Raw genomic sequence first — 23,555 nt, forward strand, 5'->3', positions numbered from 1 at the left:
TCTCTCGGGGTTGGCTATCTCCCACTTTCCCTTGCTTGTTCTCTGGCTCTACTCCCCAAATTTGATATGCTACATTTTAATCTCAAATTGTCCCCGACAGATGTTGATGCTATTTCTTCACCAAGTAACAGTTTTGTATTTTCCTCATTTCCTTTGAGGTGATCAATGCACCCCTGGAAATAAAAAAAATTCCGCAAGGTAAGACAAAACACCCTAGGCAATGTGGCAAGACCCTGTAGGTGCCAGAAGAGGAAAATTGCTGGAGAGAAAAACTGTGGATGTACCAAAGTGGTGCCGTCCACCTAAAAATTCATTTTTCAAGTTTAGGACAAGTGGAATTGTAGTACAGAGAGCAATGGATAATTACCTTCCCGCCCACCTGCAAACACACAAAGATGCGGAGAAGTGTTGACAGGAGGTGGGAGGAAGAGATGGAGTATAATAAACTCCCCTCACCTCATTAGGCTTTTGTGAAGACTGAATTACTGATTAGGAGGTGCTTTGAAATCCTGAACTACAGAAGTATCATGAAATATTTATTAGTATGCTTGCTCATGAAATTATTCAAAATCCCCATAAAACAAAATTTTATAATGCAAACTTTCCATATTTCGATTGATAAATGCAAATACTTCAACCTACAAAAATAACATGCAGAAAAACCGAAGGCTAAGAAAACCAAAGGCACTGTCCCACACTGTCTCATGAAAGAACTAACATTTACACCTGGTGGTTCAGTCAACCTCACTCACGGCCCTATTTTGTACTGCAGACTTTGGAGAGCAGTCTCCTGACTAAGATGAAGTGCCAAACCGTTTCTTCCGACACTCCACCGTGCTGTATCCTGCCAGACGTGTGCTGTTGGAAGTATGGTCCCCAATTCCCTAACAGTCTTCTTCTATTCCAAACCCCAGGCCTCTGAAAGACTGGGAATGCCACGTCCAGGATAAGGGCCCCCAGAAGCCCCAGTGTTATCCTTCCAGGCTTGGGCATCAGAGACAATGACCCAATTATCAGAGGAGTATGGCTGGAGCACTGAGGCCTGGGTCCCGTCTCCCTTGGAGGTGCCAGAGAGAATCCTACAGCACGCGCTGGCACGGGTCCTGAGACCTCCCATGACACCAATTCCGATTGACTTTAAGCCACATGCAAGACAGGAGGAGACTCTGGAAATGGCATCCCCGGGGAACAATGCTACTGATCTAGGGTACTTACTGAGGGCATACTGAATGCAAAGCACCAAAATAAGTGCTTGGGAGAGTACAATAGAAGTAGGACACACACGGTCCCTGTTCTCCTCTTGGATTTACACTCCAAAGGGAAGAGCCAGAAGAGTGGACCTCTAAGTTAGACACCTCTCATGCCAGCAAGGCTCACAAAACACTTCAGTTCTCAGCCACCTTTTAAAGCTCTTTTAATATATTCACTCAGATCTCTTTTAACGTGAGAACTATGTTCCTGAAAAATCTGGCATTAAAATTCATGCCCTGACCCACGTGAAGCACCAAAGCATTTCTTCCAGCCATGTACTGCGCTGGATTGAGGCAGATGTGTGTTGTCGGAAGAATGGTCCCTAGTTCCCTAAAAACATTGTATCCCAAACCCGTAATGACAGTGCACTGAAATGGAAGAATTGCCTGTGCTATTTGGGAGCCCAAAAAAAAGTTCCAGGAAGTTTCAATAAAACACTGAGGCGCCTATGCCAGGGAGAGAGAAAAGGAGATGAAGACATCGAGGGGAGTAGGACAGCAAGGGACCTGGGCATGACAGCTCTGCTCAAGGACCGCTTTCTCCCCAAAGCAGACAACCCTTGGTTTCTGGGTCATCATGTCACGTAGACCACAGGTCTCTCTTGCACACAAGCTTGGTTTTTTCTCAGTTACAAATAAACCACTTGGATCTCGCTATTCTCAATGAAAGGCTTGCCTGCTGATAAGGTTTCCATGAATTAATAACCAGAAATGAAAAACAAACATGCTTAAACTGGAGGATGTATATCTTCCATTAAAATTGCACCTGCATATTAAAGGCAGAGAGTGCTGGTAAATTCAGTCCTTTCTGTGACTGTTTCTTACTGGAAATTTCAAATTGTTCTTATTGTTCCATACAAAGAAGCTGAGTGGGTTGAATCGAAAGTCTTTTTAAAAGCCCCTACCCGAAGCCTTTTTCTTCTTCTAACCACGTTCTTGGTGTTTCCAATTTCTCTCTCCTCGGTGTGGATGAAAAAAGTCACCCTCCATCTCTCTTTTTTTGGGGGGGGGAGGAAGGGCGGTTATACACTTCTTGTCAGGCAATGACTCGCTCTGCCTCAAAGACTCAAACGAGACAGTCATACATCACAGCTGTAGTCAGGGTATGGTAGGGGGGAGGGTGGATGGTCACCAGACTCAGTGTAACATCAAACCCATCTCTTCAGTTTTTCTCTTTGGGGGCACTGGAGCCCAGCTGGGAGTCAGTCTGGTGTCATGGTCCATTTTGTGCTTGTAGCCTGTTATTAAGTCATCCCTGAGACTTCTCTTCTCTAACCTAACCAATCCCAATGGTCTTAGCCCTTCATTATTGAACTCATTTCCAAAGCTGTAGTCCCTGCTGTTCTCTGGATCTCTCTCTCCTTCTCGTCCTCCACTTCCCTCGGGACATCGACCATAAGCAATAACGAACGGTTAAAGGGAGGTTTGTGTTGACTTCCCTGCTCGCTTCCATCTTCCAGAGGGCAGTCTGTCTTTCGCTCAGGGTACTGCCTCTCATTTCTATTTAAAATCTCATTTCAGAAATTTCCGACCACTTAGTGTTAACCACTGACTGGAATGATGACCAACCATCAAAAATGCTAGTGTGCGCTCCCCCGAGAAATATGTGAGACCCCAGAGATGGAGTCATTAATTGGAAATTGACTAGATTTTAGAAGCCTGACTAGAAGGGAGGAGACGGATTTTGAGGACAGGTTTTATGCCGACAATCATGAGGGTTGTTCACCTGACTGTTCAATGTTCTCGCCCACTTTCCCTCTCAAAAATCCAGAGGAAATGGGGAGATGGTCCCCATTCGAAGGCTCGGCAGTGGAGATGGCGGCTGGGAGACCCGCTCTGCTCCACTTCGTGCCGCTCACTCCCCTCCCACAGTTAGGTCTCAGCAAGCGGAGTGGGCAGCAGGGCAAGAGGCACGAGCACCCCGGGCATCAGTGGTTGCAGCCGTTCCCAGCCACCCCAATTACCCAGCAAATGTTGCTGGGATCTCAAAGGAAACTTCCTAGTTCAACTCCTTCCTTCCAGGGAATGGAGACTTATAGTTTTCCTACTGGAAGCTTTTCAGAAGGAGGCTAATCCTTCTCGAGGCCTCAAACTAACATCTAAACTGTTCAGATTTGAGCAATACTTAGCAAGTGACAGTATTATTATTTGCTCACAAGATAAGGAAAAACTTTTTAAAATGTGGTAAAATGAGAGCGGGAACCTGAAAGAGGAAAATATTACTCACTGAGGTATGTAAAGATAGAAAGGTCTTTCCTTGCCATCACCCAGACATACTTGCATATTTATATCTGCCCATCCCCCAGTGTCCTCATTTAAAATACATCTATTTTAGTAGCAGAGGAACTTAATTACAAAAGGAACTCCTAAACTCCTCTTTGATATAGGCAAAGAATACACTGATTTTGGAGGAAAGAAGCCATTCCTAAGACTGAAGTTAATTTTTCATTCATTCTCATTCCAATTTAAACAAACACCTTGAGATACACCTGGGGTCATAATTCACATTTTGAAAAAAATGTTGATTAGGGTCTCAAAGACCAAAAGAGTCTGTCCTTCCCTACCCTGCCAAGCACCACCCTTTCAAGATTGAATGTACAATCATCTGTTTGGCAATCTGAGAATACAGTGGTATCAGTATTTTAGAACTAGCTAATTTGAGGTGAAAAAAATAATCTAGTTATTGCATCAGGAGAAGCGTCTAAGAGAATGCCATTCTTGCAGAACAGGATGCTAAACTGCCAGGGTTCTGCCACCAGGCTTTTGAAATGCCTTTCGTTTCCTTATCATCACTTGTCAGTCTGCAATATCAAGCATGATGAATGTCTTGCTACAACAGATCTAAAACCTGCCACTAAAACCCACAGTGTAACTGCAGCACATCCTTTGGTTCCCTCCCTCCCTCCCTTCCAGGCACAGCTTGGGGAGCCAAGTGGACCCGGCCTAACCTGGCTGGCAGGGACCGTTGTGGCTGGAAGCGCAACCACACAAATGAAACCTGGATTCCCCATGGTCTGTCCCCTTTAGCTGAGTGGGCAGCCCTGGTTTCCAGCCCCAGCCCCTGGACAAATTCAGAACACGCTTCAGAAGCATGCAAATATTTTGGGTCCTGCTGCCGCAGGGCTGGGTGTGGCATTAAATTTTTTTTAATGATATTCCTCTCTTCTCCCTCCATCCTACCCTCACTCCTTCCCTCATCTGGAGGAAGGAGAACCATTTTGGGTGGGTCTGGAAGCCAGCTAAGGAAGCTGGGGCCACATTTGCTTACCTGTCATGTGGCAGGGACCAAAACATTCCAGATAACGGGAGATCTGTTTGCCCAGGGCAGGTATAAGGGAGCCTCTACCAACTTATTTTAGAAAGTTAAATTAACTATACAAAACACCTTGCTAGAGTGTCATGGTGGGGTTCACACCTGCTCATGCCAAACCTGCAGTTGACAGCTCTGTAACCCAACACCCCAAACCTATCTATTGCTTGGTTCCAAGAATGGGAGGGCTTTACATTTTCCAGTCTTGAATATGACTGGCAAGACAAAAAAGCATGGGCTAGGGGAAAGGGCATGGGCTCCAGAGTCAGAGGACCTGGGTTCTAACCCCAGTTCCACCACTTGCCTCTTTGTGACCTTGGGCAAGTCACAATTTCTGTGTGCCTTTGTTTCCTCATCTGTAAAAAGGAGCTGAAATCTGCATTCCTCCCTTCTCTTTAATTGTATTTATTAATCAATCTTTTTTAATGGTATTTGTTAAATGCTTACTATGTGCCTGTCACCACACTAAACACTGTGACAGTCATATTTATCAAATACTCACTGTGAACACTTGGCAAAGTACCATATAACAGGGTTGGTAGACATGTTTCCTTCCTTCAAGAAGCTCACAGTCTAGAGAACTGAGAGTGTTAAGCATTTTCTACTTGCCAAACTCTGCACTAAGTGCTGGGGTAAATACATATCAATCGGGCTGGACATCGTCCCTGTCCCACAAGGGGCTCATAGTCTACGTGGGTGGAAGAACAGGTATTTAGTCCCCCTTTGAACTCTCCATGCCTATGGGATCCATTCTTGCTCCCGCTATTGCCTCTCCATAGCTTCCTCTGCAGCTCCCTCCCCATCTAACATCTCTCCTAAAGACTCCAGCCTCTCAGGCATCGCCTCTCCTGCATCTCCAGCTCCATCTCCTCCCTCTTTCCTGCTGCTGTTTCCTAGCCCACTTGCCGCTGACCTCCTCTGGTTCTTGCCACTCCCATGACTCATCTCTTCTATCCAATTGCCACCAGGAAACCATCTCAGAGACAGAGAAGCTATTTGTGATCCAGAAGGGCGGGAGTGTCTTATTGATTTATATACATATGTTTTTGCAACACACACACACACCCCACCCCTCCCCCGTTTCCCTCAGCTGCTTCTTGATTAATGAACTGTCCATATCGGACAAGGTTAAGACAGAGTGCAGAGTCGGTGTCTTTGAAAATAGAGTTTAATATGAATTTCCAGAATGCCCAACCCCAACAAGGATGGCTCTTTTGTCACCATGTCCTACAATGAACAGTACATAAACAGTACATTGATCTCAAATTCATTAGGAAATAATATACTAGGTTAATGTAGTGGGAGGTACGCTTAAATGTTTTACCTTGGCATAAGGTAAATGAGGTGAATATTTGCTCAATTCCATCCAGCAGCAGAAGCCGTAGTAATAACAGTATTCATTTTAACAATATAAGTAGTAATATAGTAATCATTATTAAATTATACATATCATAAATAATCACAGTAACACTTATTAGTACTAGTGGTATTGGGTAAAATGTACTGTACTGAACATTTGGTAAGTATAATAGACACACAAAATATACAGAGGAATTCCCCCACCTTTCTGGCCAGCCCAACCTCTTCAGATGCTTTTATATACTTTTTCGTTGGTTTCCCTATTTATTCACTTGCGTCTATTATTTCTATCCATTCTCATGCTCTTAATGTGCATCTTCACCAGTTTAGGTCTACTTGCTTGTCATTTAAATCATAAGCTCTTCAGGGTCAGACATTGTGTCTTACACTTCCTCAGCATGTCCCCAAGTAACAAAACCATGCTCTTTCTATAGTAAGCAGGTACTCAGTAAGTACTACTGATGATGAGGTTATATTGATTGTTTTACAGTACTTGTTAAGCGCTTACTATGTGTCAAACATTGTTCTAAATGCTGGGGTAGGTACAAGTCAATTAGGTAGGAATTCTTTTTGAATGTGGGTGAAGCCTGATGATTCAGAAACGACTTCCACCAACATCACTTATAAATTCAAACAGCAACTTAAACACTTCTCCCACCACCTCCACACCTGGAGTCACCTTTTGAGAAGAGCTAATAAAACACATGTAAGCTCTTTGGTTAGGTTTTAAGCCTACTTTGCTGGCTGTATCAGGAAAGTAATTTACAATTTCAATTTACAAAGTAAATTTAACTGGAAAGCTATGGAAAAAATACCCTTCAGAATTGCATAAATGAGAGGCGATATAATAAAGCAGAACGGATCTGTTTCTCTTTCAATAAAAAATCTGATGAATGAGAAACTGAAAGGGGAAAATTAACCCTCTCATAAGTTTAAAAAAAAAAGGAAAGAAAAAGAACAATGTACTTCACCTTTAGCTCTGCTTGTATGAATCCTGGCACGAATCCAAATGACTTCATCAGCTTTTTGAACTGTCAAGTCTTTAATCCGAACCAAAACTCGATCTGCATGATATAAGTGATGCTGCTTCATTATTCTGACAAACAACTTATGATTATTTTAACCCTTAGAAAATACACTTTTTTAACTTCTACTTTACGGGCTTATCTCCTAAAACAGAATGTGAAATACAGCATAGAGGAGTTTTTGCTTAATGAAAGCGCTCCCCATCTTTACATGGTTATGTACTCATAAAGCACTTTGGAGACAGGGAAAAACTTCTCTTTTACTTTGGTTTTTGGTTCTTTATATGTTTTTTCAATTGTCAGTGTAATGAAAGAACAAAAATAGTTTAATATTTACATACACATTCTCTTTGCTTCTCCAACTTTCTCGCCCATTGGCAGCATATCCATAAACCAAATGTTTCTATTTGTAGAGTAAAACACCCCTCTGCCTTCCTCAGGTACTTAAGCATCCAATCTGGAATGCAAAACTAAAATCAGAAGGCAAAATTTGCCAAACTTCACACTCCATACTGTGAATTATGAGGAAAATCCAGCAGTAACTTCACTGTAATAACAACATCGGTATTTGAAAAACACTTACTCTATGCTAAGTGTTGGGGTAGACACATATAGTAAGCGCTCAATAAAGACCACTGATTGATACAAGTCCCTCTCCCATATGGGGTCACATTCTAATGGGAAGGGAGAACAGGTGGTTGTAGTTATTCCCCATTTTACAGATGAAGGAACTGAGACAAAGAGAAGTTAAATAACTTGCTCAAAGTCACCCAGCAGGCAAGTGGCAGGGCTGGGATTAGAACTCAGGCCTCCCGACTCCCAGTCCTAAGTTCTTTCCACAAGTTTATGCTTCTTCTCTAATACTGGTCAGAGTTACTGTAATAACTCGAATCAAGTGAATATTATTTATATTTCAGCACAAGGCATTTCATATTCAGAGGAAAAACTGCAAATTTTAAGACAAAACATGACATTTTTTAGGTATTACTATTACAAGTGCCTCATCCTATATGTCTCCAGGGTGGTAACTGCTGATATTAAACCAGTCGGATTTGTGAAGGAGTAATTCAATGTGCCCCTCCACAACCCACAACCCTACTTAAGCACTTAGGACAGTGCCTGGCAAATAGTAAACACTTAACAAATGCCATAAAAAAAGTTAACATGGTGTCTAAGAGAACCAAGGCAAAGCCAGGATCCACACAGCATGAATATCTGAGTTACAAGTTCCCACTCGCGCTCTCACCCTTTCTTGTACAGACATTGAGAACAGACTGCATTCAAAATTTCCCAGAAATATTTACAGAACTTTCTTCTCTTCCTGCCTCCCAAATTTGAGGAAGCAATCTCCCACTGAAAATGATAAGCAAACTTCAGACCACCCTTCTCCTAATTTTAGGCCCCTCCGAAAGAAGAGTAGGTGTAAGTGGAAAGGAATGGGGGTAGGGAGTACAGAGAGGTGGAAAAGTAAAAACAGCAGGGTCAAAACCAAAGTTTCTGCAAAGTTTTCAGTTTGTAAAACTTCCCAGCCCAAAAGAAATAAAATAGAACACAGAGAGGTAAAGTAATTTTGAATAACCCAAAGGCAGAAAAGTAGTAGAGTGATCCAAAACAGAAAAATAAAGAAGAAAACAGAGTCACAGGGATAAAGCTTCCCAAGAACACGATTCTCAGGAAACTTCCTGAGGATAAGAATAGTAAGCGCTCAATAAATACTATTGAATTAAATGTATTTTACTCGTTCTATCCTCTCCCAACTGCTTAGTCCAGGGCTCTGCACTCAGGAAATACAACTGACTGATTGAAATATACAGTAGTAACAGCCATGACGTTCACAAGACACTTCCTGGGTGCCAAGCACTGGGTTAAGCCCAAGATAAGATCCTATATGGTCCCTATCCTACAGAGAACTCACGATCTAAGAGAGCAGATATCTCCCATCACAAAGATGCAGAAACTGAGGCCCAGAGAGGTTAAATGACTTGTCACTCAGCAGGCCAGTGGCAGAGCTGGGACCAGAATCAATTAAATCAGTCAGTGGTATTTATTGAGCACTTGACTATGTGTAGAGCACTGTACTAAGTGCTTTGGAGAGTACAAATCAACAGAATTAGCAAACACATTGCCTAGACGAGAACCCAGGTTTCCTGCATCCCCATCTCCTGCTATTTCCACTAGGTTACACTGCTTTCCCAACAATAAAATAGCTGGATGATCACCAAAAATGATTAGGGGTAGGAGAGAATCGAAGACAAAAATCTCAGTAGCAGCCAAATGAGTTTATTAACATTCGTTGAAGTGATTAAGTATGTTATACAGGAAAAATTAAAGAGATTTAATAACCCTGTCCTAATAATAATAACAATAATGGTATTTGTTAAGCGCTTACTATGTGCCAAGCACTGTTCTAAACACTGGTGTAGATACAGGTAATCAGGTTGTCCCTCGTGGGGCTCCCAGTCTTAATCCCCATTTTACAGATGAGGTCACTGAGGCACAGAGAAGTTAAGTGGCTTGCCCGAGGTCACACAGCGGACAAGTGGCGGAGCCGGGATTGGAACCCATGTCCTCTGACTCCCAAGTCCATGCTCTTTCCACTAAGCCACGCTGCTTCTCATCCACAGACTGTGTTAAAGTCTAGGGATAACAAAAAAAAAAAAAAGGGAAAAAAAAGAAGAGTGATTTGAGAAGACCTAAAAATAACGACAACCCCGATAGACAACTGGTTTAAGTTTGCTCTCCTTCCCTTACAGAATCACCAATTCCTTCAAATACGACATAAGTAAAGGAGAAGGCTAAAAATGAAATCATGAGAAAGGGCAGTGAGAATGAGATAAAAAACGAATTTTCATCATTAATGGTGGGAGGCCTGATTGTGTGGCTGTAGGCTGCTGGGCTCCCAGGGACTTCCACAGATGTCCGAGTCTTCCCTGAGAGCTGGGGGCTTCTATATCCCTTGCTCAGGAGATCGCGCAAAGGTCCAGCCCTCCAAGTTACATCAGAGATGCCAACCCCACTCCCTAGCCAGTTGCCCTTTGTCCTCCTGGTCACCTACCATTGTTGGCTCGAAAACTCTTCCATATCATATCAAAGGTGGCTATCTGTAGTCACTGTCACTTTCAAGGCCAAGGCCTACACCAGTAAGTTGTTTTTTTTACCTTAGTTCTATTGTGGCAGGAGTTTAAAAGAGATTAGCACCTTGTCCCCAAAATAGGCTCCCCACTGGGTCAGCCACCCCTCCTTGCAATCTCTTCTCCAAAACAATTTCACAACTCTAGCATCAATCACTCAATTGCACTATTGATCACTTACAGTGCCGCACAGCACTGTCCTAAGCACCTGGGGAGAGCTAATACAATGTTCCCTGCCCACAATTAACAGTAGTCTAGAGGGGAAAACAGACATGAATATAAATAAATTACAGATATGTAAAAAAGAGCTGTGGGAGGGGTGAACAAAGGGTGCAAATCGAACTGCAACTAGTACATAGCACTAGTAGGAGTAACTAAGCTGCTCTGGAGGACATAAAAAAGGGGGTCTCCTAGCGATGGGATGATTTTAGGAGCAAATCCCCTTACAAAAACTCCTTGCGGACCTCCCCTTAATATTACAAAGTTCTAGAAAGGCTTTATTTCCTATAGGTTGAGTAACTAACCTGGTTTCTCTTGTGACTGTATCAATGGAGATACACCATATCTTTCTTTGGCATAATCCTAAATAAGAAAAACAAAAAAATTTGTGCAATGTTATAACTTTCTATTTAAAATACTCTATGATATACAATGACGACCACTATGAAACAGTGAAGGCTAATCAACCAGGGGATTTTTTTAAATGGTATTTGTTAAGTGCTTCCTACATGCCAGGCACTGTACTAAGTGCTAGGGCAGAATCAAGCAAATGAGGTTGGACACACTCCTTATCCCATGTGGGGCTCACAATCTTAATCCCCATTTTACAGATGAGGTCACTGAGGCAGAGAGAAGTTTAGTGATTTTTCATAAGGGCACAGAGCAGACGAGTGGCAGAGTGGAACTAGAACCCAAGGCCCCTGACTTCCAGACCCATGCTCTTTCCACTAGGCTACACTCCTTCAATTTATGAGGTATGAGACCTTATAATTTATGAGTTAAGTCTGGTCTCATTTTAAATTATTTAAATGTTCAAGTCTTGGACAACAGAAAAAAGTAGAGCAAACTCAGTGCCTTAACCAAGTGAGGAACTCTTTCCGGGAAGGGAAACACAGTATCCAGGTGTTCAGTATGGAAGAACAAAGTCACCTAGAAGATTGATTAGCTGATCATAACAGACTACCTTTTTCTAAATGGAAGACCGTTGAAATCATCTCTTGAAAAATTTTCAAACTCCAGATCATTATGCAGTCCAGAGACTTCAGGTGCCACAATTTTGGTCTGAAAGCATTATACCTTGCATAGAATTAATCAAGTTATCCAGCTCATTTTTAAAAAAGCAAACTGACAGCTTCAAGATACATAGCCCTTATGCCTAAATGTGTTCCTCCTCCTCCTTAGATTGTGACCCATGTGGGGCAGGGACTGTAGCTGACCTAATTATCTTGTATCTAACCTACGGCTTAGTGCTTGGCACACTGTAAGGACTTAAATACAATAATAATAATGATAATACTAAAAGTTCGGTAGGATCAGTGAACAACACATACAATTATTTTCTACTGGCTCGAGTCTCATAAGAAGTCTGTGCTCCAAAACAGGGAAAAGTGCAGTGATGTGATAGTGCAAGCCTAATTTCCCTTGGACTTGTAATTGGATAAGATTTTATCTTTAGATCTCTCTGATGCAACTTGCAGTTGAAACTGCTCTCAACACTTAAATCGTGTAGGTGTGTGGGTGAGGGTAGGGTGCACTTATGTGTATGTACATATATAAATAGAGAGAGAGATGCACAAATATATTCACATTCGAAGATGTGATGGGTGAGAAAACACCTCTTCCATTTCAGGACATGTTCTGTTTCCTGTTTCACAGTCAGGTCAATCACTCTACTGTCAAAGGGTGCTCTGTCTCCCCAGATGCCCAAAGCCCAACTCCTGCCTGGGCTTGGACAGGTGGGACAAGTGGGGCTGGACTGGAGGAGGGGAAGGGGCATCCACCCACCCCCCTGGGGGAAGGAAGTCAGCCTGCCTCCGTTCCTCCTACCTCCTGTGAGCAGCCTGAGTGGGAGAAAAGGCCGATGCTCCCCTCAGTCAATCAATCGGTGGTATTATTGAGCGTGCAGAGCACTGTACTAAGTGCTTGGGAAGCAGCATGGCCTAGTTAAGAGAGCACAGGCCTGGGAGTCAGGAGGACATGGGTTCTAATGCCCTCTCCGCTCCTGTGTGACCTTGGGCGAGTCATTTCACTTCTCTGTGCCTTGGTTACCTTATCTGTAAAATAAGGATTGACTCTGTGAGCCGCACGTGGGGCAAGGGTTGTGTCCAACTCAATTTTCTCATTAATAATAATAATAATAATGATGATGATGATGGTATTTGTTGAACGCTATGTGCTGAGCACTGTTCTAACTGTTGAGATGGATACAAGGTAATCAGGTTGTGCCATGTGGGGCTTGTGTTCACCCAGCGTTTAAGACAGTCCTTTAACACAGTAAGCTCTTAACCAATGCCACTATTAATATTATTATTAGAATACAACAGAGTTGGCAACGGAACTTAGTGGAAAGAGCCCGGGCTTGGGAGTCAGATGTCGTGAGTTCTAATCCCGGCTTCGCCGCTTGTCCGCTGTGTGATCCTGGGCAAGTCACTTAACTTCTCTGTGCCTCAGTGACCTCATCTGTAAAAATGGGGATGAAGACTGTGAGCCCCACATGGGACAACCTGATTACCTTGCATCCCCCTCTGGTGCTTAGAACAGTGCTTGGCACATAGTAAGCACTTAAACACCATTAAAAAAAAGTCACTGTGCCTCAGTGACCTCATCTGTAAAATGGGGATGAAGACGGTGAGCTCTACATGGGACAACCTGATGACCTGGAATCTACCCCAGTGCTTGGCACCTAGTAAACGCTTAACAAATACCCACATTATTATTACTGCATCTATGCAGGCGCTTAGAACAGTGTTTGACACCCCATAAGTGCTTAACACATTCATTCATTCAATTGTATTTACTGAGCGCTTACTCTGTGCAGAGCACTGGACTAAGCGTTTGGAACGTACAATTGAGCAACAGATATTCAATCGTCATTACTGAGTGCCTTTTCTGTGCAGAGCACTGTACTGAGCACTTGGAACGTACAAATGGGCAACAGATATTCATCCATTCATTCAATCGTCTTTATCGAGCACTTACTCTATACAGAGCACTGGACTAAGCGCTTGGAATGTACAATTGGGGAGCAGCTATTCAATCATTCGTCTTTATTGAGCACTTACTCTGTGGAGAGCACTGGACTAAGCGCTTGGAATGTACAATTGGGCAACAGATATTCATTCAATCGTCTTTACTGAGCGCTTACACCGTGCTGAGCACTGGACTAAGCGTTTGGAATGTACAACTGGGCAACAGATATTCAATCGTCATTACTGAGTGCCTTTTCTGTGCAGAGCACTGTACTGAGCACTTGGAACGTATAAATGGGCAACAGATATTCATCCATTCAATCGTCTTTATCGAGCATTTACTGTGCAGAGCACTGGACTAAGCGCTTGGAATGGACAAGTGGGCAGTGGATAATCATTCATTCGTCTTTATTGAGCACTTACACTGTGTTGAGCACTGGACTAAGCGCTTGGAACGTACAATTAGGCAACAGACATTCATTTAATCTTTACTGAGCGCTTACACTGTGCTGAGCACTGGACTAAGCGCTTGGAACTTACAATTGGGCAACAGCTATTCATTCAATTGTCTTTACTGAGCGCTTACACTGTGCTGAGCACTGGACTAAACGCTTGGAATGGACAATTGGGCAGCAGATATTCATTCAATTGTCTTTACTGAGCGCTTACACTGTGCTGAGCACTGGACTAAGCGCTTGGAACGGACAATTGGGCAACAGACACTCATTTAATCGTCTTTACTGAGCGCTTACACTGTGCTGAGCACTGGACTAAGCGCTTGGTACTTACAATTGGGCAGCAGATATTCATTCCATCGTCTTTACTGAGCGCTTACACTGTGCTGAGCACTGGACTAAGCGCTTGGAATGGACAATTGGGCAGCAGATATTCATTCAATTGTCTTTACTGAGCGCTTACACTGTGCTGAGCACTGGACTAAGCGCTTGGAATGGACAATTGGGCAACACTCATTTAATCGTCTTTACTGAGCGCTTACACTGTGCTGAGCACTGGACTAAGCGCTTGGTACTTACAACTGGGCCACAACTATTCATTCCATCGTCTTTACTGAGCGCTTACATTGTGCTGAGCACTGGACTAAGCGCTTGGAATGGACAACTGGGCAACAGACACTCATTTAATCGTCTTTACCGAGCGCTTACACTGTGCTGAGCCCTGGACTAAGCGCTTGGAATGGACAATTGGGCCACCGACACTCACTTAATCGTCTTTACTGAGCGCTTACACTGTGCTGAGCACTGGACTAAGCGCTTGGAATGGACAACTGGGCAACAGACACTCATTTAATCGTCTTTACTGAGCGCTTACACTGTGCTGAGCCCTGGACTAAGCGCTTGGAATGGACAATTGGGCCACCGACACTCACTTAATCGTCTTTACTGAGCGCTTACACTGTGCTGAGCACTGGACTAAGCGCTTGGTACTTACAACTGGGCCACAACTATTCATTCCATCGTCTTTACTGAGCGCTTACACTGTGCTGAGCCCTGGACTAAGCGCCTGAAACGGACAATTGGGCAGCAGATATTCATCCATTCGTTCCCTCGTCTTTATTGAGCGCTTACTCTGTGCAGAGCACCGCACTAAGCGCTTGGAACGGACAATTGGGCAACAGAAAGCGAGAATCCCTGCCCAACAGCGGGCTGACAGTCTAAAGGTATACCATGATTATTATTATTGGCAGACGGGTTCCCCGGCCATGGGGGGGGGGGGGTGTCCTGGGCTCGGCTGGGGGTCCCCGCCCCCCTCCCCCCCTCCAGGGCCCCGGACACGGCAAGGGCACCCACTTCGGCCGCCGCCTCCATGATGTCCCGCGGCTTCTCCTGACTCTTGCGGTTGGCGCTGGGCATCGGGGCGGCTCCAGAAAGCGGAGGATCTGCGACACGGACCGACCGAATGGCCAACTACGCGAGCCAAGGCCTAGGCCTTCCGCACTTCCGGTCGGGCTGGGTTGGCCGAAGTGGGGGGGGGGCGGCGGGCGCGGCGGCCTCACAACCTCGTGGAGCCGCTCCCCCCTCCAGAGCTCGCGAGAATCGCTCCTCTCGCGAGCTTTCGCACGGAGCCCCGAGGAGCCCACCGCTCCCCGCCCAGCGGGGTGGCTCTCGCGAGACTTCCCGCCGTCGCCTGGCAACCGCCGTTAGGGTGGCGAAGGTGGTTAGCGAGCGTCTGTGTTTGGGGGCGGGCCGGGTCGACGACGTGGTTAACCGTCGTCTTGTTTGTCTCGTCAGTCCTGCTGCTTCTCTGCGGGCTTAACAATAATAATAATAATGTTGGTATTTGTTAAGCGCTTACTATGTGCCGAGCACTGTTCTAAGCGCTGGGGTAGACATAGGGGAATCAGGTTGTCCCACGTGGGGCTCACAGTCTTGATCCCCATTTTACAGATGAGGGAACTGAGGCACAGAGAAGTGAAGTGACTTGCCCACAGTCACACAGCCGACAAGTGGCAGAGCTGGGATTTTTGTGGTCTTTGTTAAGCGCTTACTAGGTGCAGAGCACTGTTCTAAGCGCTGGGGGAGATACAGGGTCATCAGGTTGTCCCACGTGAGGCTCACAGTTTTAATCCCCATTTTACAGATGAGGTCACTGAGGCACAGAGAAGGTAACTGAGCCTCACGTGGGACAACCTGATGACCCTGTATCTGAAGAGTGCTCTGCACCTAGTAAGCGCTTAACAAACACCAACTGAGAAGTGACTTGCCCACAGTCACACAGCTGACAAGTGGCAGAGCTGGGATAGTGATGAGGGTATTGGTTAATGGCTTACCTTGCATCAAGCACTGTTGTAAGCGCTAGGGTGGATACGACCTGATGAGGCTGGACGCAGTCCTCGTCCCCCTTGGGGCGCACAGTCTTTCCACTGAGCCAAGCTGCTGCTTAAAATATAATGTTGGTATTTGTTAAGTGCTCACTATGTGCAGAGCACTATTCTAAACGCTGGGGTAGATACAGGGTCATCAGGTTGTCCCACATGAGACTCACAGTTTTAATCCCCATTTTACAGATGAGGTCACTGAGGCACAGAGAAGTGAAGTGACTTGCCCACAATTACACAGCTGACAAGTGGCAGAGCCGGGAGTCGAACCCATGACCTCTGACTCCGAAGCCCAGGCTCTTTCCACTGATAATCCAAAGTACTGTTCTAAGCGCTGGGGGGATACAAGGTGATCAGCTTGAACCTCATGGGGTTCATAGTCCTCATCCCCATTTTACATGCCCATTTTAATGCCCATTTTACAGATAATAATAATGTTAGTATTTGTTAAGTGCTTACTCTGTGCAGAGCACTGTTCTAAGCGCTGGGGTAGACACAGGGTCATCAGGTTGTGCCATGTGAGGCTCACAGTTAATCCCCATTTTACAGATGAGGGAATTGAGGCACAGAGAAGTGAAGTGACGGTCACACAGCTGACATGCGGCAGAGTGGGGATTCAAACCCATGACCTCTGACTCCCAAGCCCGGGCTCTTTCCACTGAGCCACGCTGCTTCAGATGAGGCAAATGAGACCCGGAGAAGTGAAGTGGCTTGCCCAAGGTCTCACAGCAGACAAGTGGAGGAGCAAGGACTAGAACCCGGGTCCTGCCGACTCTCGGGCCTGTGCTCTAACCATTAGGCCGCGCTGCTTCCCAAAATGAGGTTCCTGTGTGCTGCTTTTACTACCAAAGTGCCTTACTTAGATATTAGTAAATATTAGATATTTACTCCTCACCACACCTCTGTGAAGTCTTGTGAGCGGGGCTCCTTTTTGAGCCCCTGGCCTTTGGCACCATCCTGTCACTTCTCTCCAGTTCTCCCTTCCCCAAGCTAGGAAGGCTCCTTGGAGGAGAGGGTGGCATTTGGCCATGCCTCAGGTTTTGCCGTAGCCTGAACTGCAGCTGTGGTTTGGCCTTAGGCAACCCCAGTGAAGTTGTTTATCCCCCACCTGCACTTTTGGTGGTCAAGGAGTCTCACCAGTTCCAACGTGGCCAGATGGAAATTGTGGAAGAGTCCTATGGAAGTGGAGGTCAGCCTTTCCTGCTGGCACTGCTCTATTCTTGCTCACTGGCTGCCCATCTTTTCCTCCAGACCCACTGCCCCACCTGGTCATCGTCTCTTCAGTGATTTACCCAAGGACACACATAGATAAAACTGGCAGACCTGAGAAGAGGTGCTGGCACTCGATCGTCGATTAAGCAGAGTTCTCAGCACTGTGTTGAACACATAGAGGAGAGCAACAGCAGTGAGACGATACTCTTTTTTTTGTAGAACCACCTCTCTATATACTTTCCTCAAGCAAGCTTTGTTCTCTGCAGTATATGCACCTGAAATGGCTCCCTGGCCCACGTTCTGCTCCAGAGATGGGATTCTGTATGCTCTATGGGATGTAGCCACTAAGGGATCAGGACAACCACATCTCCAAGCACCTTTACCATCCTTATATCTCTGTGCTTCGTTGTCTACACTGTTTTAGGTGAACTGTAGGACGGCAAGACAGAAGCTGCTCTCAGTAAACAACACCAATACAGTGAATATCAAATGTTGCAGCCCGATGAAACAAAAATGGTTTGGGGTTGTTCTGTCTCAACAGTGGAATGCCAAAGATCTACTGCAGGCTGGTTTGTCTCCTCAGAGTATTTCTCTCAAAACCCACTTCTTTCCCCAAATGTATTTCCAAAAAGGTCTGTGCCGTCAATCTTTTATAGTTGCTGTGAATCACAACCAAAATGGAGTTGTTCTTCAGTTTGAAAGTGATACTGTTTGTGGTTAAAATAATTGTATTTTAGTGCTTACTGTGTGCTCAAGCACTGGGCTAGATGAGCCTCACAATCTAAGGGGAGTGGGAAAATAGGTATTTCATCCCCATCTTACAGAAGAGAAGTTAAGTGACTTATCCAAGGTCACACAACAAACAAATGACAGAGCTGGGATTAGAACACGGGTTCCCTGACTCCCAGGCCCATGCTCCTTCCATTAGGCCATATTGCCTCTCAGTGGGATGGGATCCAAATGGGTAGGTGTCACTGAGTTGGACATTCGCACACTTGGAACCCCAATTGCCAAGACCCCAAATTCAAAAGTCATTTTTCAGTTCCTCTTTGCCCTACATCCAAGAGGCTAGAAATCCTATTGGCTTTCCTTCACTGCAACTCCTCTATTTTGCCAGCTGAAGCTTCTCACCCTGCAGGCTTGATGGCTGGGGTAGATAGATACACAGAACGTGTTCCACATGAGGTTCATAGTCATTCATTTACTCATTCAATCGTATTTATTGAGCCCTTACTGCGTGCAGAGCACTCTACTAAGTCCTTGGAAGAGTAAAAAATAAATTAATCTTAATCCTTATTTTACAAATGAGGTAATTGAAGTATAAAGAAGTGAAGTGACTTGCCCAAGGTCACAGAGCAGTCAGGCGGCAGAGCTGGGATTAGAACACAGGTCCTTCCAACTTCCAGGCCTGTGCTGTATCCAGTAGGCCATGCAGCTTCTCTAACTGTTAAAAAATATCCAGAGCAAAACTAGTTTGACTAGTCATATTCTTCTTGAAGTAATTTCCATTTTATTTTCTCTAGCCTCCAGTAGTAGTAGTAATCATTTTAGTAATAGTAATGTTATATGTCGAGCCTCCATGGGGGCAATGTATTACATTAAGCTCAGAACATCTTCCAGGTCCATACAGAGTTTGCAGTCTAGTTAACTTTTCCTTATTTTCATTGACTGTGTATTAGTCAGGAGTATTTACTGAGCACTTACTGTATGCAAACCACTTTACTAAGTGCTTGGGAGAATACAATTCACTTAGACTAGATTCCTGTCCCTAAGGAGTTTAAAATCCAGGGAGAAGACAGACACTACAATAAATTCCCGATAGGACAGGACAATAGAACATAAAGATAGGTACCTAAATGCAACAGAGGGTTGGGGGTGGGGAGGAGAAGGTGTGACAACCCAAGTGCTTAGGTGATAACAGTTGTGCTCAAGTGGAGTTGGGAAAAGGGAATACCTTTGTGAGGATGTGAGAAATTAATTAATTTCAGGGAATTGTACTTTCCAAGCACTTAGTACAGTGCTCTGCACACAGTAAGCGCCCAATAAATGCGATTGTTGAATGAATGAATGAAGGACTTTGAAGATGGGCCAGGGAAAGACAGAGTTCAAGAGAATGGAGCACAGTAAGTAGGTTGGTTTAAGAGGAACAAAACCTGTGAATTGGGGTGTAGTGAGAGAAGAATGAAGATAAATAGGGTGGGGAGACATCTTGGGCTTGAATGCCTTAAAGCTAGTGTCAAGAGTTTTTGTTTGTTGTGGAGGGGATCTAATAGCCACTGGAGGTTTTCAAAGAGTGAGGGGGGGATGGGGAATGTGAGCAAAGCATTGTTTTCGAAAAATGATCTGGTCAACAGGGTGACGTATAGGAAGTATAGATTAGAGAGGGGAGAGACTGGAGGCAGGGAGGTCAGCAAGGAGGCTGATACAGTAGATGAATTATAATTATACATCCTAGGAATGCTCCTTGAAATCTTTCTTCGAGGATAGCACAATTAAGAGAGATTTCCCAACTGATTGATTGCACACAGCTATTTAAGTTTTCCCAGGGTAAGAAGTTTTCTGTTCGTAGTGACAGCCAACTTCCTGGTCTCAGCCTTGTTTGTTTCAGATGCCGATTTCCCCAGGTGGTCAAAAACCACTGCAAAAATCGTCTACCTCAAGTTTGAATTCGGCTAACTAGTGGTTCCCCAAAGCCTGACACTGGATCCCTGTAGCTCTTCCTGTCAAACGGAGCCTCGTCCCTCTTTTTTCAAGAGCTTTTGCTCTTCCACCTTGGCTTTGTTTTCCTCACTTCTCCAGGTTTGCCAACAGTGTGCTAATAATGTATTTTGGAGTCCTGAAATAACAAAACCCACCAAACCCACTGCAGTGAATGAAACCAATTAATCAGTCATACTTATTGAGCACTTACTGTGTGCAGAGCACTGTTCTAAGCACTTGGGAGAGTACAATTAACAGTGTTGGAAGACTCATTCCCGGCCCACAAGGAGCCCAGTTTTCACCTCCACCAGTGAGATCCAAAGTCATTTGGAGCAACAGTTTGATGGTTGCTTTCCCTCATGTCTATTCCTCTGTCTGGGAGGGCCCATGCAACTTCTCTGTCTTTCCTAACCTTTCTAACTCATCGAACATTCTCTGTTAGTGAACGTCAGTGGACATTTTTTCCATTAATTTAACCAAACTTACTTGAACCTACTGAGATTTTCAGTCAGCCAACTTCCCATGAAAACAGAGTATGTATCCCAAAATTGCTTAAATCTGCCTTTTCATCTCCATTCAAACTGCTACCATGTTAATACAATCACTCATCCCATCCCGCCTAGATTACTACATCAGCCTTCTTGCTGACCTCCCAACCTCCTGTCACTCCCACTCCCAGTCCATAGTTCACTCTGCTGCCCGGATCATCTTTCTGCAGAAATGTTCAGGACAGGTCACCCATCTCCTCAAACATCTCCAGTGGCTGCCCATCCACCTCCGTATCAGACAAAAACTCCTCACCATTGGCTTTAAAGCACTCCATCACCTTGCCCCTTCCTACCTCACCTCACTTATCTCCTTATACAACGCAGCCCACACAATTAGCTCCTCTAGTGCTAACCTTCTCACTTTGCCCCACTCTTGCTTATTTTTCCCCCAACCTCTGGCCCATGTCCTGCCTCTGGTCTGGAATGACCTCTCTCCTGAAGTCTGACAGATAATTACTCTCCCCCACTTCAAAGCCTTACTGAAGGCACATCTCCTCCAAGTGGCCTTCCCAGACTAAGCCTCACTTTTCCTCATGTCCCAATCCCTTCTGCGTCACCCTGACCTACTCCCTTTGTTCTCCCTCTCCGCCCCCACCAGCCCCACAGCACATATATATATATATATATGATATCTGTAATTTTATTTATTTGTATTGATGTCTGTTTCTCCCCCTGTAGACTGTGAGCTCACTGTGGACAGGGAATGCCACTGTTTATTATTGTATTGTACTTTCCCAAGCACTTAGTACAGGGCTCTGCACACTTAATAAACAGGATTGAATGAATGAGTGAATGAATCCTTACCAGTCCCTAGGAGAAAGGGTGTTTCCTTTGATCCTATGTCTCATTTTCCTCCAGGCTCCACACCTTCCATCCTACGAACTCATCATGATGCCACTTTCCTGTCCCCACTTACCAATCCTCCTTGAATACAATCTCATGTTGGAAGCCGTTCTTGGCTTCATAGGTTCAACAACTCTTCCCCTGGAAAAAGGAAAACAGAAAACAAGAAGAAGAGAAACTAAAACTAGTCCTAAAAGTGGTGGGTTCTTTGTTATTCACTGTTTGGTATCTGTATCATGAGTGTGTAACCTGTGTCTAGTTGCTGCCTCTTTAAAATAGAAGCTCCTAGTGGGGAGAGAGTATTATTGGGGTCTTCCGAGCTGCAGACAGTGGTGAAACGCAATCCAAATTTCTGAGGTCTCTCTCTCTCTCTCTCTCTTTGTGGTAACTTTGGGTTTGTCTTTCTTTTTCGAATTGTTTGGTGAATGTCCTTCAGCCCTTGCCATTCCTAAGGCCACGCCTGTTATAGGCCTCTGGCCTTTCCTTGCTCCATAAATCTTAAAAGGGTTCGCGGCGCCTCCCTCTCATAACCCCCTTTTGCCTCCCCCCACCTCACCACTTAAAGCAATTTGGTGAGCGACCTCAGCTTTCACAAGCTCTGAAAGCTGAAACGTCACTTAGCGGGGCCAACAATCCTCTTTCCCCAGAGTATCAAGCCGGGCTTCTGGTGGCCCCGTGGGGGCTGGGAACGCCAGTCGAGGCCTCGCCCGCCTAGACAGAGGTATACCCGTCTCCCATTACAGCTAGCACAGTCAGGAACCCAGTTTCAGCCCCTAACCCTTTCCCTGGATGGGAAGTCCCTGACAGGGGGACGAGACCTCTAATGGAGCTGCTCCCCACAGTGATTCTAAGAAAGATGAAAATCCACAGGCTGCCTGCCCTTCTGCCCCTCGGCCCCTCACAGCACGGCAGGGGAAAGCCCCAGCCAGTGCCCATCCACCTCCATTCTGCCTGTGGAGGACAAAAGAAACTGACACCACCAACAGTCCCCGAGGAGAGCCACATATCGCTTAAGTAATAGGACCCGACAGGCCGGGCATCGGGGACGGTAATCTAGGCCTCCAGCACAGTGAGAGGCACAAAGACCAGATGAGAAAGCTCCGGCCGGGTGGGCAGTTGGCATTGAAATCTAGCTTCTCCCACCCCCATAAGACATTAAACTGTGAGAATGAAACACCTGATTGATTGGACTTTCTTTTTTTTCTTGAAAGGAAAGGAAGTACAACCAGTGTGGTTAGGAGCGAAGCGCATTAAAAACCGTTCTGGTAGGGCATTTGAATACGGTTGCAATTTGAAAAGTGAGTATTGTAGAGTTGTTTGTTCCAGCTGGTATATTTTATCTTTATAATTAATGCTGTTACTTCCCTTTTTCCCCCCCGCCGTTTGTCTTGCTTGTTTACGTTGTCAATTGCAAGGTAAAAACCTCTTGAAGTCTATGGAGAGAAACATTTATGACCCCAATCAGTGAAATCAAGGCTTGTTTTCTGTGTGGAAAAGGCAAGTGCACTTATCCCCATTCAAACTCCAGACATCTTGGGAGACCTTGGGAGACCTTGAACTTCTGCCCAGGAGGAGTGTGAGTGATTGTCCGCGAAACCACATTTGGCACCAGGAACCAGGAAGTTTTCTGGCGGGCAAGGATCCCCAGTTCAGAGTTCTGTTAGAGCGTGGTTGTACACTGTGGTCAGGTGCCCGCTCGCTCTCCAGGAAAGGGATTCTAAAGTTTTCAAATGCCCCCCGCCCAGCCCCCAGCCACAAAGCTGTTATAAAATAAAATACAAGTCCTTCCTGGATTTTCCAACTCTACTTCCTTTAGGAAGTTTAAGTCAATGGGAAACAAAGCCTTATTCAAAGGATTAAAGCTCTAGTCATTCTCTTTGTTTTGCAGCTTCAATAATACACTTTTCCTCCAATGAACCAGATTTTCAATTCATAAATCTTGTAAAAAACAGGAAGTTTGGGGAAACACGTGCTGATTGATAACAAACAAGGGATATTTCTTGTACCGCAAAACTTCACCCAAGTAAAAGGGACATCCTTTTTCATTTGCCATGTATACAGTTGGCTTTCTGGATGCGTTTTAGGAGAAGGCAGCGCGCCTCGGGGCCTGAAAATAAAGTGGTTTTTTAAACAGCATTTTTTTTCTTTTCTTC

General features: G+C 45.0%; 1 protein-coding gene and 1 long non-coding RNA gene across 4 annotated transcripts in view; one reads left to right on the forward strand and one right to left on the reverse strand.

The window, feature by feature from the left end:
• DARS1 (aspartyl-tRNA synthetase 1) overlaps positions 1-15,307 on the reverse strand; it is a 62,015-nt gene extending 46,708 nt beyond the window's left edge. The window contains exons 1-3 of one of the 3 annotated variants that reach the window (XM_029071755.2): positions 15,072-15,307; positions 10,600-10,657; positions 6,891-6,983 (exon numbers count right to left, since the gene is read on the reverse strand). In XM_029071755.2, coding sequence (XP_028927588.1) covers positions 6,891-6,983; positions 10,600-10,657; positions 15,072-15,134 — 214 coding nt within the window. In that variant the 5' untranslated portion in view covers positions 15,135-15,307. Of the gene's footprint in view, positions 1-6,890; positions 6,984-7,285; positions 7,402-10,599; positions 10,658-15,071 lie in introns of those variants that run through there. The other 2 variants (XM_029071756.2, XM_029071757.2) reach the window with 2 other exon arrangements.
• A 35-nt stretch (positions 15,308-15,342) lies between these two features.
• On the forward strand, positions 15,343-23,538 carry LOC114814220. The gene is made up of 4 exons (XR_003761971.2): positions 15,343-15,435; positions 17,736-17,880; positions 21,418-21,601; positions 22,614-23,538. It is a non-coding gene; the product is annotated as an uncharacterized LOC114814220 (long non-coding RNA).
• Positions 23,539-23,555: the final 17 nt, after the last annotated feature.

Source organism: Ornithorhynchus anatinus, chromosome 9 (genome assembly GCF_004115215.2).
Source record: "Ornithorhynchus anatinus isolate Pmale09 chromosome 9, mOrnAna1.pri.v4, whole genome shotgun sequence".
Classification (NCBI taxonomy): domain Eukaryota; kingdom Metazoa; phylum Chordata; class Mammalia; order Monotremata; family Ornithorhynchidae; genus Ornithorhynchus; species Ornithorhynchus anatinus.